A 19,289-nucleotide genomic window follows, 5' to 3' on the forward strand; every position below is an offset into this window, starting at 1 on the left:
ACAGGGTCTAGATTTAGTTCCAGGGTCTTTATTTTACCCCCCATAAAGTCCCTGCTTGAGGGGGTAGTACTTTCTAACTACTAAATTAATGAAGATTACTCAACCTGCAGCAGTCTCTGTGTATTTTAATTTATTTCCCCGTTAGTCTCGCCGACTCTCCACTGCTCTGGTTCTTGATTAGGGATCAGGGAGTGTCGCACTGACTCCTCAGCAGGGATTGAGCGCAGCTGGCAGATTCGGGATGTGGCGACGTCCATTCTGGAAGACATAAGAAGAGGGTGGTACCTGCACACTGTGGCTCTTTCCTGAAGCATTCTGAACCCTACCAAACCCTAGCTCTGTCCTTTGGGACGTGCTGAGCTCCCTTTTGCTGTCTCCTTTGTTAAGTGTTTGAACAAATAAGAGAACTGTGGCCTTTAGTTCAGAGTGGACATGGAGCAGCCCTGGTGTTGTTTAAATAAATAGAACTACCTTGGTACTTGGTACTTTATTGAAAAGGCTTTTTTTTCTATTCATATATTTGTAGAACTTTTCTCCAAGGGGGACACTTTTTCATTTACAATGTGGGAACCGGGCTTCGGTCACCTCTCCTCTGAGGCCTGTGAAAAAGTACCGCCACAAAACAGAGGGAGTAAACATGAGCACACAGCTGTGGACAGCTGGGCTCCACCGACATCCCTGCTGACCTGCTGCTGCTGCATCAGCCCCGACTTTATGCCCCACCCTGGTTGATGCATCACCTGCAGAAACCAAAGCACAAGGCTTTAGAGCCATAACAGTGAACTTTCCAACCCCAAATCATTTCACTAGTACTGAAAAGTCAGATTTACTGTAAGTTTTGTTCGGCTACAAAGGGTTAATGATGACTATCAGAAACTGAGGTGTGCAGCGAGCAGCAGCTCACGGCGTGTCTGTCTCCTGCAGCAGATCACAGCAGACTTCAGCATCATGAGCATCGTCCTGCAGCTCCGGAGGCAGAGGCCCTCTGCAGTCCAGACCAAGGTAGGTGAGGGGGGGTAATTAATTACGTTATTAGTTTATCAGTTTCTACCCCAGAGCCACCTGACTTTCAGGACCGATTGTATCAGAATGCTTCCTTAGAACACTTTTAGCTGAACTACAGATAAAACCAAAGCGCCCCTGAACCCGCCTACAGGCTGACCGACCACTTCCTGTTGCAAGAAAATGCTAAATCACTCAAGAGTGACGAATAAAACAAAACGTATGTGACCTCATTTTTCAGTTTGTGGATGTCTGTTACAGTACATGTGTCATGGGGCGCTGAGTGCAGAAGCTGAGAACTAAGGTGTGGACCCAAATGCAGACTGTAGGCGAGGTAGTTGCAGTTCGAATAAAGATTTATTAACACAAACTAAACAGGCTTACGCTGGGAGCTCAGCGGCAAATGTTCAAAGAAAAGGGTACTCCAAACAAAACATAATCCAAAGGGAAGAATCCAAGAACAAAGTACAAACCAATGAAGTAATCCAAAAGGGCAGGGAAGGCACAGAACACAGACGACACAAGGACGTGACAAAGACTGGAGACACAAGCAGGCATACATATACACAGGGACTGACGAGCGGGGCGGGAGCAACACAGGTGAGGGGGATCAGGACTAATGAGACAGGTAGAGAGACAGCAGGGGAAACAGACAGATACCAAGGCCATAGGGAAACTAATAATAACCAGGAAGAAACAGAATATAAATAACTGAACCAGAACATAAGCAGACAGATCACTAATATACCAAAAAACACAACTAACAGGGAAAACAGACTGAACTAAGATACCAATCTAGGAACTAAGATACGAGACAGATACTAAGTAACTTAAGGATGCAGATGAATAATAATAATCACAGGGCTAAGAACTAACTAAACAAGACGACACAGAGAAACACAGAACCAAAAACGGTCTTTTATTTATTTTTTTTTAAACGGACTTAAACAGGAAACATAAACACAAAAACCACATTCCTAACAACATGTGTGTAAGGTCAAAGGTCAACAAAAAGAAAAGAAAACTCAGGTGAGTGCAGGAAGGTTTCCGACGTCTCCATCAGCCGTGTGGCTCCGCCTTCCTTTTGGACCCCCTCTACACACCTGCAGTTCGCCTGTAGTTCGCCTGCAGTTTACCTGCAGTTCGCCTGCAGTTCGCCTGCAGTTTACCTGCAGTTTACCTGCAGTTTACCTGCAGTTCGCCTGCAGTTCGCCTGCAGTTCACCTGCAGTTCGCCTGCAGTTCGCCTGTAGTTCGCCTGCAGTTCGCCTGCAGTTCGCCTGCAGTTTGCCTGCAGTTTGCCTGCAGTTTGCCTGCAGTTTGCCTGTAGTTCGCCTGCATCACGTTGATGGAGGCTTTTAGCTGAAACATGCTGGTGCCGCCATGTCGTTATTGTCCTCGGGGAAACGGCACAGTACAGAAACAGTTCTGAACCATGACACTCGTCTCGGAGGCTCCGTCCTCATCACTCCGCCTTCTTTTTCAAACTCAGTTTTAAAATGTGAGGATGGAGCCTCACAGATGAGCAGTCAGAAGCAGGCAGGTGGAGGGAAGGTGATCCAAAGAAAGGTTCGTGGGAGGGCTGGTCCGGTAACAGGGGGTGTTTGCAAATGTTTTTCTGACCTTCTTTGGTGAGTATTTTAGGAGGCGACACAATAAGCGGTTTCATGGCGGATCTCTGTGGTGAAACTCAGTGACGTCGTGGTGAAATTTCATACCTCCTCCACTGAAGTGAGAAACTCACAGAGAGGACGATCACAACCTCCTCTGTGAGGGGAGTTAATGAGCTTATCTTTGTCCTCTGCAGGATCAGTATCAGTTCATCTTCACGGCTGCCGTCTGCATGTTGGAGCGAGTCCTGCAGTCGGCCGGCTGTGAGCCCTACAGCAACCTGCCCGAGGTGAGCGCTTTCACAGGGACTACGAAGGGTTAACTGAAGCTGGGCAGGCAGTTCTCTTTCCACCTGTCTACCTGTGCATCGCTGCGTGTGAACAGGTGTTTGGGGCTTTAAATCAGGAGTTGTGTTGGAGGAAGGAGGAGGGCAGCTGCAGAAAGAGGAAGTGAGGCTGACTTCCTCTATGTAAATTCAGCGCTGCAGACGGTTTGAGAGCAGAGAGAGAGAGAAGTGTCTGCTGATCAACATTTAACATTTAACAGAAACAAGAAATGAACTAAAACTAGAACTAATGGACGACACTGCTGACAGGTAGGTCCACTTTAATCCAGATTAGAACCAGGAAACCTCTGAAGCTGCAGATTAAACAGACTTGTGTTGTCTGATTTATTGTTTCTCACTGATTCAGCCGTTTGTTGAGTCTCTAACTTCTGCTTTACATATAAAACATCTGATATCTGATCTGACCTTCAGTAAAAGTACTAATACCATGCTACAAACTATTTTATTGCTCTTCATGTGTGAAAGATATCAGGGAGTAAAGCCCAGAATCATTTACCGAGTACATTTACTTACCAGTTAACAATCACTTCTAATATCTCTCTGATAAAGGAAGGAATCTCTCTGTGCGTCAGGAACTTCAAACGTGGCGGGTGTGTTGCTGCAGACCGAAGGGATTCAGAATTAATAAATACAGTAGAGGGTGGCCGGCGATTAACCTTGGGTGGTCGGTTAGCTCAGTCAGTAGTGAACAAACCTTACAATCGGAGGGTTGTGTGTTCGGTCCCGCTGACATGAACATATTTATTCCTCTTCAACAAATTAACTATGAATAGACTGTTTCACATGCTCACAGTGAAGTGTTTGCAGGAGTGTGTTGGTCCCGGCAATTGATCCACATCCATCAGCCTCTGGACGCTTCTTTCCATTTCCCAACATCTCCAGGAGAGGAAAGTCCTGCGCTTCTCATTCAGGGGAACCCAACCTCCCGTTTCCTGAGGCTTTGTTAAGCCACAGACTCTTCTGAATGTCTTTCAGAACTTCAAAGTAAAAGCTCTCAGGTCAACTTGGAAAAAAAGCAGTGCTGCACAGACTTTGCCGCGCTCTTATTTTGTAGCACAATCACTGAAGAGGAAGTGATCATGTGAGTAACTGTTTCCGTCATGCCAGAGATCAACATCAGAGTATTTCTTTATTTGGCCCGCAGGCTGCCGATTGTTGACCGCTGCTGAAGGTGACGCCTGTGTGAGCGGCGTCACTCGCTGCAGGAATTAATGATTAGATGAAATTACCAGAACACCTTCAACACGTAGTTAAGGAAAAGGTTGCAGTTTGGTCAGCTTTAGGAAAAGGTTGTGTTTTGCGTAGAATAAGCAGCCTCCATCACATTGCTCACGTGACCTATATCATGTGATTTCATGCATGTGGCTGAACTCACGTTAGTCACGTGACCGAAAAATAAGTAAACACAGACTTGGTTTCACACGGGACTCGAACGCTGTTCTCCTGAGTGAAAGTCCTGGGTTGGTTTGACCCGTCCTTCCACCGCCTTACATGGACTGCTATTACGTCTGCCAGTGTCCCCCTATGCTGCCGTCGTCCGTAGAGGTAAAACCGGCTGTAAAACACTGATTTAAGGTCCTTGGATGAACTCAAGGTCAGCGGTGCTGCAGATTTATGGAGATGTAAAGACACAAATATTTCAGAGTTTTTTAAATGAAACCTGAGACTTAACCGTAATTTTTTTCAGGTAGAGCGTGAAGTGAATGCTTTCTGAGACTTTCAGAGTTGCAGATGAACTAAAGTGTTTTCTGTTTGTTCCACAGCTGAAGAAACCAGAGAAGAACAGCACACCTGCTTCCTCCACCAGGTACCTGATTTATCTGTCTCTGTTCCTCCTTTGGTTTGTTCTCTTGATCTGAGTCTGTATCGGGTTGTTGGTTTGCATGTACCTATTTCAATAACTTTGGTCTGCAGGTTTGGTCCATTTTGGTCTGGTCCTGTCTTGTCTTTAAGTTTAGATGTAGGCGCTTTCACACGCAGACGGAAAGAGGATCAGATTTGATCCACCTCTGAGCCGGGAGCGTTGGTAGTAAAAGCCACATGCCCGTATTGTGTTACTTTAACATTTACTCATTTGGCGGACAAATTTATTCAAAGCGACTAACATCTGAGGAACAACATAGAAACATCAGTGAAGTAAGAGATCTACAAGTGACAGCAGATCCCAGTGAGAGCTGCTCGTACAGCACCAGTGGCTAAAGACCTGGAGGAAGAAGGAAGAGTTAACGACTAGTCCAATCACTACAGGAGAGCTGTGAGGATGTCAGAGGTGTTATCAGAGGAAGTGTTCTCTGCAGAGTGTTCAGGAGCTTCTTGGAGTCAGAGAGGGACGCCGCTGCTCTGATGGCGTGCGGCAGCTCGTTCCACCATCGTGGGGTCACAGATGAGAACAGGGACTGAGGTCGCTTTGTGTGAAGGGAGGCAGAGCCAGGCGGCGTTCGCTGGAGGAGCGCAGTGGCCCAGAAGGAACGTAGGCTTGGATTATGGAGTTTAGGTAGATGGTGCAGACCCAGGAGGAGCTCTGGATGCAGCATCAGGGACTTGGATTAGATTCTGGAGGCCTCAGGGAGCCAGTGGAGGTCCCTGAGTGATGGAGGGACATGAGTCCTTTTGGGCTGATCAGAAACCAGACGGGCTGCTGGGCTCTGAACCATGAGTAGGGGTTACACCACAAAAGCTGGAAGACCCGCCAGGAGGGCAGAGGGGTAACCATGGCCTGGACCAGGAGCTGGGTGGAGCATTGAGGAAGGTGGGCCTGATTATTCTTATGCTGTATAGAGCAAAGCGGCACGACTGAGAGACAGCAGCAACATGAGAAGGACAGCTGACCTTTAACTCTTCAACTTGCCAGGATTGTTGTTTGCCTCTAGTGTTTCTGCTGTTTGGATCACTTGTTTGAACTCCCTGTGAGTGTGTATGCTTTTAGTTTTGTTAATAAATCCTGAAGAGTCCTGCGTTTGGGTCCTGAACCCGTCTGTCAGGGTTTAGACGAATGTCAGTGTGTCTGGATCTAAATCCATCGCATCCATCTGCTGGCAGACAGGATGTCTCACCACAAGGTGTTAAATTAACACTTTCCCATCCCTCCATCCCCATATGTTACGGCGTTATCATGGAAACGCAGCAGAGAGAGGAGACATAGGGGAGAGGAAAGAAAACAGGAGGAGACATGAGAGATTAGAGAATTTAAGAGCAGAGAGAGAAAGAGGAACTGAGAAAAGAAGAAGTACAAGAGAGAAGTTGAGAGGAGACTGAAGAGTGTGAAAAGAAGAAGGGTGAGAGAGAAGGAGGGGGTGAGAAGTGAAAGAGGAGAGCAGAAGAAGGGAAGGGAGGAGGAAACAAGAAAGAGATGAGAGCAGAGGAAACAAGGAGATGAGAAGAGAGGAAACAAGAAAGGAGAGGAAGCAATGAAGGAGATGAGAGGAGAGGAAACGAGGAGATGATCATGATTAAACCACAGTATATATCAAAAATCAGTGTAACCATGACGACTGTGGTCACACGGCCGCAGCAGGAAGTTGAGAGTGACTTCCTGTTGAGATGTAAATGTGCAGCAGCAGCGTTAACCGCTTCACTGCTGATCTATATTGTTTGCAGGAGCCGGTTCACTGTGCGTCTTCAAGAGTCAGTCTTGCAATGCATCATGGTACCTGGAGTTCAGTCCAGTGCAGTCACTGGTTCTGCAGTTTGGCCTCATGTGGCCAGTTTTTCTCGTAGCTTAGTTGCTCAAAAGTCTCGTTCCTGATTGGTTCACTCAGCCTCCTGTACATGACATCACAGCTAGCTTATAGTTAGCTTAGCTAGCTCACTGTGTGTGTGGTGAAAATGCTAGTGCGCTCTGATGCTAAGGTATCAGAACGACTTATTTATACTTCTACAGACACATTGAGACTAATCAGCTCCACCTCAGCAGCTGCTGTTCGTTTATTTAACAAACAGGAAATTTCTGTTAGCAGCTAGCATTCCTTTATCCTTCATCGTCTTATCGTGTCTTTGCGTGTGTCAACAGACTGTTATTGCCGACTGCCATGAGTGATACATATGCTGTGGTCAACAAGCCCAAACACCCCCACCCGCCTTCAGCAAGCCCCACCTACTCAGTTGTAGCCAAGCCCAGATACTGCAGCGGGAGCAGGTAGGGAAACACCCTGAAGAGAGTTTCTGTGTGACTGCATGATAAAGATGTGTTTTTTATATATACAGATGAAGTCATGATTAACTTTGCATATCGGTAGTTTACTGCGTTCTCCTGATAATTAACCCTCAGGTCGCTGCCCCCGGACCACCACTATGATAACGACCCTGCAGGAGCATCAGCGGCGCCGGTCTACAGCACCGTCCGACCCCGAGTTAAACCTCTCAGCATGCACCTCTCTGCCACGCCCACCTACGACATAGCAACACCAGCCAATCCCAGGCTGGGGGAGGGACCGGCATCACTAGGCAGCAGCGGAGAATATCACCTGATGCCAGGTAACAAGGAGAGGAGAGGAAGGAGGCATGGATGAAAGAAATGGGATGATCGATAAGTGACTCTTCTCTGTTCCAGCTGAACCTCCTTCACAATCAGACGACGATTACGAAGACCTCGCCTCTCCGGCCTCAGACATGACCGGCCCGTGTTCACCTGGTGGCATCGGTCAGTACACCTGTACACCTGTCTGTCTGCAGCTCATGTAACACAGTCAGCCGCAGCTTCTCTGACAGCAGACAACATGATCTGTGTAAAGGTGGAGCTGTTAGCTTAGACATTATTGTAGGAATGAAGTATTCTACAGATTATTTTATCCAGTAATCTGATCAGAAATCCTTCTGCTTGGCGCCCTGGCACCGGGTCAGCTGCATAACTGAGAACGGTCAGAGAACAAGAACAAACGCACGTTTCTACATTTCCAGCTAAGAACTTAGCCTTACCTTTGCTTCCCTTCATCTCAGCTAGCAGCCATGATTTAGGCTAAATGCTAACGTTAGCTCGTTGGGGGTAATGGTACCTTTGCTGCAGCTTTGTGTCATCTTACAGTTATTTTTGTCATGTTTGAGCCGACAGAATGAACAAAGCATTAATGCTTTTTAGTAATCAAGTTATTCGAGTTTGAAATGTATTTTGGTATTTTTCAGGGTTTAACTGTCGTATTCAGAAGCCCAGAGGACCCAGAGATCCTCCAGCGGAGTGGAGCCGGCTGGAGAGGTGAAGCACGGGAACCCGGTTCAACTGGACTGTTGGAGTGGATCAAAGTTAACAGGAAGGGATTTGCTGTTTGTCTCCTGCTGTGATCTGTAGATATTTATGGACAGCAGGTCTCCGTGCTAAACGTCTGCACTCCAACGTTTCTGTTTTCTAAATGATTGTGTTCTGACTTTTTTAATATAATTCTTCAGATATGTGTGTGAAAATTCCAGATTTAACAGGAACTGGTGGCTGAATTCTGCCGTCAGGTCCGGCTTCCACCTCAGAACCAGCTCCAGACTTTAGCACTCAGTCTTTCAGGCTGGCGATTGCAGCTGTAACTGGAGGAAGACTGGTCTGAAGACCCACTTCTACTCTCTGGCTTTTACTTTTCTTTAACCTGTTTTAATTTGTATCAGGTTCCTTGGGTTTTGTATTTTAAGGGTCCCACATTATGCAGAATGCACTCTTTCATGTCTTGGTAAGACATGAAAAGATAAAGCTATCTGTCCATCAGGAAACTTAGTAAATGAGCAAGAGTTGAGGCCGAGCAGCCGGAAGACATCAGAACATCTCTATAACACCTGCTCCAGTTTCACCAAAACCAGAGAATAAAGTTAGAAAGGTGTGTTTTTGCACAGTAACCAGTGAGTCCTGGTCCCGCATAGCCAGACATCTACACATTGATTCAGCTAAGTCCTGCCCCTCAGGAGGCTTCCAAAAGTTGGCCAATCAGAAGAACGTGGGCTTTTAGGGAGGGGGGCCCTAAAGAGACAGGAGCTGAAATAAAGCAATGGACAGAATGAGAAAAGTTATGTGTTTGAACCACAGCCGGTATAAAATAAGTGGGGTTGGCCACCGTGACATCCCCCGTTGGTTTGTGGACTACCATTTTGAAGCCTCCAGTTTGGCCGTCGCCGTCTTGTTTTTTTTTTTGGACCAGACGTGACCATATTTGGACGAGAGCGTGGAGCTAGCTAGCTTGGTTAGCAAGGTGCATCTATAATTCACGCTGACTGTGATATTAGCTGGGATGCTAATTTTAGCTAGCGACAAACAGGCTGAAAACTAAACGTACTCCTGATGAGCTTTTTCAGCGGCGCTGGTTAAACAGAGCAGCGTATACGAGTCACCTCTATCCTGATTGACAGGTCGCCAATCAGCTTGTAGCCCCGCCCTAAAGCCTCCCCTGCTTCCTGGTCTCTGTTCCTCTAAATGGGACCATAATTTACTTGATGAACATCATGCTGTGTTGAAGAAGACTTGAAACTAGCGACTGAGACCATAAACCCATCAGGAAAGTGTTTACTGAGGGAATAAATCAGATGACAAGTAGAAACATTTTCTCAGAGACTTCTATACAATCACACTTCTTTCTGCAGCCGCTGGAGTCGCCCCCTGCTGGCTGCTAGAGAGAAAGCAGGTTTAAGGAGCTTCAGCGTTGGCTTCACTTTTCAGACCCGGAGGTTCCTGATTTTTTGAGTAGAAACCCAAAGTAACAGTATGAGTATGAGCAGAATATGGGACCTTTAATCATACCTTATTTCCACAACATCTGTTATGCATATAATATATATATCTGTCTTTGTGAAGCACTGTTTGTGCGCTAAAAATAAACTGAATTTAAGAACACAGACACACTGTTCTCTTGAACTAGAGTTCCCAGCACTTTGTAACAGGAGTGTAAACAAAACCGAAAGTAAAGCCTCAGACTGGCAGAGTTAGTCTGAGGCAAAAGAAATTCAGGTGTTCTTCAGGCTGGTTGGAGTAATGTATAAATTCTTCATCTGTAAACTCTCTAACTACGTGTGCAGCCTTCAGTGTCGAGTCCTGACATTTCACCTGTGGTGGTCTGATGGGAAATGGTATTTGTTAAATGCAGCTAAAAACCATTGATATTGAGTAAACGACGATATTAGAAGTGTATTAAGTATGAACATGACGTGCTGTCTCAGACCAGATGTTCAGTTAAAATGTCAGCAGGACTTTTTACTTCTGCAACAGAACCTGGAAGTTCTGGTTTCACTTCAACAGACTCCTCTTTCAAACTCTTTCAGTTACCCTGGTGACATCATTATGACATCATCTGAGGTTATTTCCTGCTCAGAAGGCATCATATGTGTCGGGGAAACTGACCTGGTTTCTGCAGGTGGTTTCAGGTTGAGGCGCCCAGTTCCACTGCCGACCACCAGGAGGCAGCACAGCAACATGAAACACTGTGTGTGTACTACAGCAAGATGATGAAGTTACAGCTTCACACGCGGTGAAGCCAGGATGAGTGTACAAGGAACACACTGAGGGAGGAAGAAGGTGGTTTCAGTTAAACCTTTGGCATGACTGTGGTGTGTGTGACATCATCAGATATGAATCAGCTTATGAAAGATAGCGTGATTCACACACGACCTGTCCAACACGCTATAACTGTGTGTGTGTGAATCCTTTGCAGCCACAGGACCTTCCTGCACTCCCATCATGCTTTGCTGCAAGCATAGGACTTTTCCAACACACACACACACACACACTTCACCGTCACTCATTCTGATTCTCAAAACCACTAACTGCAACTCTCTCACTGCCAGCTGTGTGTGTGTGCGCGCTACCACTTTGCCACAAAGCACACTCCATTTATCGCCAGCAGTTACCCACACACACACACGTACACACACACACAGAGGTCAGGGTGTTGGCTCGTTCAGCGGTGGAGAGACCACAGGTATCCAGAGAGAGAGAGGAAACGGGGGGATGAAAGAGAGAGAGAGATGAGTAATAAAGAGAGATGGTGGTTTTAAAGTCTTAATAAAACCCTCACATGTCCACGTGAAGAGCTGTGTGTGTGTCATGTGATCTCTATTTAACACAACTTCACTGTAACAGATGGACGACGGAATAAAATCGTAACTCAGAATGAGAATGAGCTTTAATGGCCAGGCATGTGCACACATACGGGGAATTCATGGCTCTCGATGTACAAACTCAGAACAAGCAAACAAAACACACACAGACGAACAAAAACAACAACACTGTAGACAGAAAGACCATAGTGTAATGGAGCAGAGTAAGGTAAGGCAAGCAGCCAATCAGAAATCAAAGATAGAGTTTCATCATTATGGTTACCATGCGCATTAGATTTCAGGCTGCCATGAGCCGCTTAGCATCGTAGCACATCATAGTAAAGCTGGATGAATAGTAAAACATGAGCTCTCTGCTGGATCACTGCGGTGCCAAGTGGCATCATGCTGATGTTTCACCATTACTGAGTTTGATTTTGTGACCTTCTCTGATTCACTGTTGAGCTTTTACTTAGACTCATGCTGTCACTTATCTCTGCTTTTATATTAATAAGACACACATCACAACTTAGCAGTAATTCACGTTATAACATTTGAACACAGCTGCTGCAGCAGGAAAATACAATTACTCGAGTCCTGTAAAGTACGTGTCCAAATCTGTGGGTCTTGAACTTTACTTAAGTATTTTCTTTTCATGCCGCTTTGTATTTCTACTCTGCCACATCTCAGAGGGAAGTGTTGTAATTTTCACTTCTGTCAGCTTTAGTTAGTTTATAAATAAGGTTTTCTGCACAAAACACATGAGGAGTTCATAAAATATGATGTTTGGTTGAACAGCTTCTGCGGTACGGCTGAAACAATCAGGCGATCCATGAACTCCTTCCTGTCGTGCTGTCTGCTGGACTGGACCAGCAGACATTAATATTCAGCTACTGTGTGACCTACAGAGGCCACCGTACTAAGGCTGCGAGTAAACAGGAAGTAGTTGAAAGGAGTTTTATTGACACTCATTATAAGATGCTACAGATGTAAACACACTTTTTAAGAAGCCATAAGTTACATGTTTAGACGTGTGTGATGTGAAAAACTTTGTCTTTAATGACAATGATGAGCACAGAACTGAGAAAGTGATGGTGGGAGAGAGCAAAGGAAAAACAGAGCAAGATGAGTGAGAGGTCGAGAGACAGTTCAACAGATAGTGAGAGAGAAAGAGCTGGCGTGTGTGAGGAAACGAGTGATGAAAAGAGAGAGAGAGTGATGAAAAGAGAGATGGGAACAGGCCGATAGTGAAACAGAGTCCTGCCACCGAGCCTTGTTGCTAGGCAACTGAGCAGCTCCTCTTTGAAGTTTCCCTCATTGTTTTTTTTTTTTTACAATCAGGTCAGAGCAAGGCGTAACCATAGAAACCAGCTCAGCACAAGCCTGGCGGCCGTCCCATCCCCGCGGGGAGGGAGGAGGAAATAGAGAGGGAGGGAGAGAGAAGGAGACACAGAGGGAGGGAGAGAGAAGGAGACAGAGAGAGAGGGAGAGAAAAGGAGACACAGAGGGAGGGAGAGAGAAGGAGACAGAGATGGTGGGAGAGAGGAGACACACAGGGAGGGAGAGAGAAGGAGACAGAGAGGGAGGGAGAGAGAAGGAGACACAGAGGGAGGGATAGAGAAGGAGACAGAGATGGTGGGAGAGAGGAGACACACAGGGAGGGAGAGAGAAGGAGACAGAGAGGGAGGGAGAGAGAAGGAGACAGAGATGGTGGGAGAGAGAAGGAGACACACAGGGACGGAGAGAGAAGGAGACACAGAGGGAGGGAGAGAGAAGGAGACACAGAGGGAGGGAGAGAGAAGGAGACACAGAGGGAGGGAGAGAGAAGGAGACAGAGATGGTGGGAGAGAGGAGACACACAGGGAGGGAGAGAGAAGGAGACACAGAGGGAGGGAGAGAGAAGGAGACAGAGATGGTGGGAGAGAGGAGACACACAGGGAGGGAGAGAGAAGGAGACAGAGAGGGAGGGAGAGAGAAGGAGACAGAGATGGTGGGAGAGAGAAGGAGACACAGAGGGAGGGAGAGAGAAGGAGACACAGAGGGAGGGAGAGAGAAGGAGACACAGAGGGAGGGAGAGAGAAGGAGACAGAGATGGTGGGAGAGAGGAGACACACAGGGAGGGAGAGAGAAGGAGACACAGAGGGAGGGAGAGAGAAGGAGACACAGAGGGAGGGAGAGAGAAGGAGACAGAGATGGTGGGAGAGAGGAGACACACAGGGAGGGAGAGAGAAGGAGACACAGAGGGAGGGAGAGAGAAGGAGACACAGAGGAGGAAACGGGGGGGAGAGAAGGAGACACAGAGGGAGGGAGAGAGAAGGAGACAGAGATGGTGGGAGAGAGGAGACACAGGGAGGGAGAGAGAAGGAGACAGAGAGGGAGGGAGAGAGAAGGAGACACAGAGGGAGGGAGAGAGAAGGAGACAGAGATGGTGGGAGAGAGAAGGAGACACACAGGGACGGAGAGAGAAGGAGACACAGAGGGAGGGAGAGAGAAGGAGACACAGAGGGAGGGAGAGAGAAGGAGACACAGAGGGAGGGAGAGAGAAGGAGACAGAGATGGTGGGAGAGAGGAGACACACAGGGAGGGAGAGAGAAGGAGACACAGAGGGAGGGAGAGAGAAGGAGACAGAGATGGTGGGAGAGAGGAGACACACAGGGAGGGAGAGAGAAGGAGACAGAGAGGGAGGGAGAGAGAAGGAGACACAGAGGGAGGGAGAGAGAAGGAGACAGAGATGGTGGGAGAGAGGAGACACACAGGGAGGGAGAGAGAAGGAGACAGAGAGGGAGGGAGAGAGAAGGAGACACAGAGGAGGAAACGGGGGGGAGAGAAGGAGACACAGAGGGAGGGAGAGAGAAGGAGACACAGAGGGAGGGAGAGAGAAGGAGACAGAGATGGTGGGAGAGAGGAGACACACAGGGAGGGAGAGAGAAGGAGACAGAGAGGGAGGGAGAGAGAAGGAGACACAGAGGAGGAAACGGGGGGGAGAGAAGGAGACACAGAGGGAGGGAGAGAGAAGGAGACAGAGATGGTGGGAGAGAGGAGACACACAGGGAGGGAGAGAGAAGGAGACAGAGAGGGAGGGAGAGAGAAGGAGACACAGAGGAGGAGACGGGGGGGTGAGAAGGAGCCACAGAGGGAGGGAGAGAGAAGGAGACAGAGATGGTGGGAGAGGAGACACACAGGGAGGGAGAGAGAAGGAGACAGAGAGGGAGGGAGAGAGAAGGAGACACAGAGGAGGAGACGGGGGGAGAGAAGGAGACAGAGAGAGAGGGAGAGAGAAGGAGACACAGAGGAGGAGACGGGGGGGAGAGAAGGAGACACAGGGGGAGGGAGAGAGAGAAGGAGACACAGAGGGAGGAGAGAGAAGGAGACACAGAGGGAGGGAGAGAGAAGGAGACACAGAGGGAGAGGGGGAGACTGTCAGGCAGCACAGAGATGGGTTTCTCTCTTTTGGGCCACCAGAGGGCAGAAGAACTCTAAATGAAGCTGTAACTAGCTCATGTTTTATAATCTTAGAGCACATTTCCTCAAGTATGCGCACTTAAAGGGGCATTATGGAGTTTCCAGCGGCCACTAGCAGTTCAGTTTTAAGATTGCTACCAGGCGTGTGCTCGTATGCATGCTCGCTTGAACTCATCCGCTTTCATACAGAGATCCTGCAATAAACGCAGAAACACCAGCATGCAGCTGTGGCTTTTCACTCAGACATGTTCAGGTTCTGTTACTTTAATGTTCCCGACTCAGAGGCAGCTCAACACCGGCGCCGTACCTTTCATACAGCGCAGCGAGCCATGGTCCCGGACAATAGGCAGAGTGAGAGCGACTATAGACAGGCAGGGAGACAGCTTCACACAACAGGCTGGAAACTCAGCTTCTCTCACCAGAGAAGAGTTGAGAGGTCAGCACATGCTCGCTGACCAGATACTGTGTGTGGAGCAGACAAACCTGGACTCCTTAGTTATTGTCCTTGCTGACTTTAACAAGGAAAATCTCAGCCAAGAACTCCCCAAAGAGTTTTCAGGACTGCTACCAACAGCCTGGATGAGTTCACAGACGCTGTGACGTCCTACATCAGCTTCTGTGAGGACAGCTGTATACATCATGCACCAGGGTGAGTTATAACAACGACAAACCCTGATTCACCATCTCATGACACCATCTCCCGTGACTCCACCAATTACCAATCAGCCTGCTTCAAAGCCTCCACCATCATCCCTGTCCCCAAAAACCAAGGACCACAGGACTAAAGGACTAAAGACCCGTCGCCCCGACAAGTCTTTTGAGCGCCTTGTGTTGTCTCACCTTAAATCCATCACAGACCCACTCCTGGACCCCCTGCAGTGCGCCTACAGAGCCAACAGGTCTGTAGATGATGCAGTTAACATGGCCCTTCACTACATCCTCCAGCAGCTGGACTCCCCAGGAACCTACGCCAGGATCCTGTTTGTGGATTTCAGCTCTGCTTTTAACACCATCATCCCGGCCCTGCTGCAGGACAAGCTCTCCCAGCTGAACGTGCCTGACTCCACCTGCAGGTGGATCACTGACTTCCTGACGGACAGGAAGCAGCACGTGAAGCTGGGATAACATGTCTCTGATTCCAGGACTATCAGCACCGGTTCCCCACAAGGCTGCGTTCTTTCCCCCCTTCTCTTCTCCCTGTACACCAACAGCTGCACCTCCAGTCACAGTCTGGAGCTCAACGCTCAGAAGACAGTGGAGATGGTCGTGGACTTCAGGAAGAGCCCAGCCCCACCCTCCCCCATCATCCTGTGCGACTCCCCATTCACCACTGTGGACCCCCTCTGCTTCCTGGGCACCATCATCTCCCAGGACCTCAAGTGGGAGCTGAACATCACCTCCCTCACCAAGAAGGCCCAGCAGAGGATGTACTTCCTGCTGCAGCTGAAGAAGTTCAGCCTGTCAAAGACAATGATGGCGCACTTCTACACCGCCATCATTGAGTCCATCCTCACCTCCTCCATCACCATCTGGTACACTGCTGCCACCGCCAGGGACAAGGGCAGGCTGCAGCACATCATTCGCTCTGCAGAGAAGCTGACTGGCTGGAATCTTCCTTCTCTTCTGGACCTGTACGCCTCCAGGACTCTGAGGCGAGCAGGAAAGATTGCAGCTGACCCCTCCCACCCCGGAAACAAACTGCGGTCCTTCACGACCAAAACCTCTCGCCACAGTTTCTTTCTGTCTGCAGCCTCATCAACAAGGCCCGAGCCCCCGACTGACTCTCATGACCCCAAAGCCTCCCTTCTGAAGCACACACTGTTAATGTTTGCACAAACATATATCCGAGTTTGTACGCACATGTAAATAGTTAAATGCCATATTGCATGTAGTCATATTATTCTATAACTTATAAATTATATAAAATATATTTTGTCAATTTCATTTTTACATTTATATAGGTTTATGTTTATTGTCATGCATCAAGTAACCAAAACTAATTCCTTGAAAGTGCAAAAACTACTTGGCAATAAAGCCGGTTCTGATTCTGACGAATACTTTTTTCATTCTGATTGAAACATCTTACTGCTGGAAAAACAAGATTGTGTTTCCAGGAAGTGAAAAGGAACAAGTGTGATCAGCTGTGCTTTTCAGATTAAAGCCTGTTTTGGTTTTGGTTATTAAAAAAGTGTGTCTGACACACACACACACACACACACACACACACACGCATGCACAAACATGCACGCACACACATACAGATGTGTTGGATATCAGATAAACCTCAGAGAAGCAAAAATAAATAAAAACAGAGAGAATTTGTTCTGCTCTGCGGCTTCGACCTCGTAAACGCAGGATTTAACAGCTGCACACACACACACACTCACACACATGCACAAACACACTCACAGGGTCCAGATGTGTTTTGTAATAGTAGCAGGGATGTAAAGAAGGAAGCATACAGTAGGCCTGCAACCACAAACACACACATATAGACACACACACACACAGAGGGCCATTGTCATGCATGCTGCAGGCTGTTTCACGCCGACTTAAAAAGATTAACGGGCAATCGGGATCAATTTACACAGAAGAGAAAGAGAGAGAGAGAGTGGGAGGGGTTGAGGCGTGAGAGAAGGGGGAGAGAAAAATGTTTTGAGAGAGAGAGAGAGAGAGAAACATACAGGTGTAAATCTCCTCACAAGTCGAGTTTCCATTCAAATTCTAATTTCCAGAAACTCATGAAAATAAACACTCATTGGCTGTTGGAGATAAACAGCTGGTGGAGCTGCCACTGCAGAAGAAGAAGCGGACACTGCGAGGTGACGTCAGACGATGGAAAACCACACAGAGACATGACGACATCAGACGTTTCTGTTAGTTTCATGTGTTAATGTGATGAAGGTCGCAGCCTCCTCATCGCTCCACACAGCTGATGCTTCAGCTCTTCACTGGAAGGGAAGACATCGCTGGCATCTATATTAACTTTAAAATGTTCCCTCTAGAGACGTAGTGTTTGTGTGCTGCAATGTTGGGCTTTAAAAGTTGTCTTGACAAACTAAAGGAAATGAAGGAAACAGAGTTGAAGGAAAAAGAATAAAGGAAATTGGAGAAGTGGAAAGAAGCAGAGATGAAAAGAGGAGAGGGCTAGACCCCTCGAGTGGCTTCAATTAAGAAAATTACAGAGAAAAAGAGGGCGAAGGCAAAACCAGAACTGTCAAACGCAGAGTTGATTACAGGGTGGACCTCCTGCCTGCAGCCCAGAGCCATGCAGGATCTAACCCCAGTCTAAACCTGAACCTGAACCCAGCCCCGGGTCAGGGTTATTTTAGACTCCAGCTGCTGGAAACACTGAGTCTGCTGCTTTGGACCACAGCTGAAGTCAGACTGACAGCAGATTTCACTTCACCTCTGTTAGCTGCAGATGATCAGTTTGTAAGGACGTGTTGATGAGACCCAAACTTTTTACTTTAGCTCTGCTTCTGAGTCTTTTGGATCAAGTCAAGTCTCAAGTTTTTGGGACATGACGTGGAAGTCAAAAAGCACGTTTATAACTCTCTGTAAACGACAATCTGACATTCAGGCCCACGTCATGCTGTGATTGGTTAGCTGTGTGAAAGAAGGCGAGTTTATATCTTCTCTCTCAGGTTAGCTCCTGTTAACTCAAGCAACAACAATGTCAGTGTCATTCTGAATAATAAAATAAAGTAAATAAAAAGGTGTGCAGAGGCTCAGACTCAGGGGGTGGCAGGTGGGTACCCCTCTGTACATTTTACATTACAATAATATTTAATGAAAACAAATTTGTCTAATAGTGCCTGTACTAATGTAATGTTAGTTTAAATACTACAGTTTAAAAGTACATTCTTAATAATTAATATATTAATTGTATTTTTACAAAATACCATTTAGAGAATAAAATTACATTTTCATTTAGATTCAGATGTATTTTATTAAACTCATTAAAAGTTTACTATTTTGGTAAGCAGAACTGCGCAAAAATATAGAAGCAATATAATAATAATTTCTTAATTAATTTATATAGATTTGTACTACTTGAAAGTAAAATACTAAACACAATATACTTTTGGAAAATATACTTGAATGTAGTTTATTTTACTTGACAAAAAATAAACATCGTGTAATCGCGCTAACGTTAGTGTTAGCAAGCGTCTCCACTGACTCTGATGACCTTCTGACTGTGCAGGACATTTGAGATGGTCAGCAGGGCTACTGAAAAATATCCTACATATGTATCCATCTGTTTCTCTTCTGGGAAAAACTGCATCCAACTAGTTTAGTAATTTTCTGGGTGACAGTCACACCCACTGCGTGCAGCAATTGGCTGAAGTTCCTCTTTAAACCAAGATCTTTGGACTGTCCATTGTATCAGTCCCTGTGGATTGGTTATAGCAAAATAACCCCCATCGTGACCACCAACCAGCTACATAAATGAGTGGTGGAAAGAAAGTTACTGTAGCTAACTGTATACAAAGCAGTTAAAATTAGCTAAATGTATAAAAAGCAGTTAAAACTAGTTTACTATATATAAGCAGTTAAAACTAGCTAATTGTATACAAAACAGTTAAAACTAGCTTACTATATATAAGCAGTTAAAACTAGTTAATTGTATACAAAACAGTTAAAACTAACTTCCTATATATAAGCAGTTAAAACTAGCTAACTGTATACAAAGCAGTTAAAACTAGCAAACTGTATACAAAGCAGTTAAAACTAGCTAACTGTATTAAAAGCAGTGAAAACTAGCTAACTGTATAAAAAGCAGTTAAAACTAGCTAACTGTATAAAGCAGTTAAAACTAGCTAACTATATATCAAAGCAGTTAAAACTAGCTAACTGTATAAAGCAGTTAA

General features: G+C 46.6%; 1 protein-coding gene and 1 long non-coding RNA gene across 7 annotated transcripts in view; one reads left to right on the forward strand and one right to left on the reverse strand.

Moving 5' to 3' along the window:
• ptpn18 (protein tyrosine phosphatase non-receptor type 18) overlaps window positions 1-8,656 on the forward strand; it is a 32,790-nt gene extending 24,134 nt beyond the window's left edge. For 5 of the 6 annotated variants that reach the window (XM_038722682.1, XM_038722684.1, XM_038722680.1 and 2 more), the window contains 7 exons: window positions 925-1,002; window positions 2,809-2,901; window positions 4,722-4,765; window positions 6,968-7,093; window positions 7,226-7,431; window positions 7,508-7,597; window positions 8,077-8,656. In XM_038722682.1, coding sequence (XP_038578610.1) covers window positions 925-1,002; window positions 2,809-2,901; window positions 4,722-4,765; window positions 6,968-7,093; window positions 7,226-7,431; window positions 7,508-7,597; window positions 8,077-8,150 — 711 coding nt within the window. In that variant the 3' untranslated portion in view covers window positions 8,151-8,656. The remainder of the gene's footprint in view (window positions 1-924; window positions 1,003-2,808; window positions 2,902-4,721; window positions 4,766-6,967; window positions 7,094-7,225; window positions 7,432-7,507; window positions 7,598-8,076) is intronic. The other variant, XM_038722681.1, reaches the window with a different exon arrangement.
• LOC119905564 lies at window positions 1,341-3,791 on the reverse strand. The gene is made up of 3 exons (XR_005444838.1): window positions 3,653-3,791; window positions 3,472-3,556; window positions 1,341-3,093 (listed from the first exon to the last, which is right to left on the reverse strand). It is a non-coding gene; the product is annotated as an uncharacterized LOC119905564 (long non-coding RNA).
• Window positions 8,657-19,289: the final 10,633 nt, after the last annotated feature.

The sequence above is a fragment of the Micropterus salmoides genome, unplaced genomic scaffold (genome assembly GCF_014851395.1).
Source record: "Micropterus salmoides isolate LMB-PRFRI ecotype aquatic unplaced genomic scaffold, ASM1485139v1 Ms_hic_scaffold_16, whole genome shotgun sequence".
NCBI lineage: Eukaryota > Metazoa > Chordata > Actinopteri > Centrarchiformes > Centrarchidae > Micropterus > Micropterus salmoides.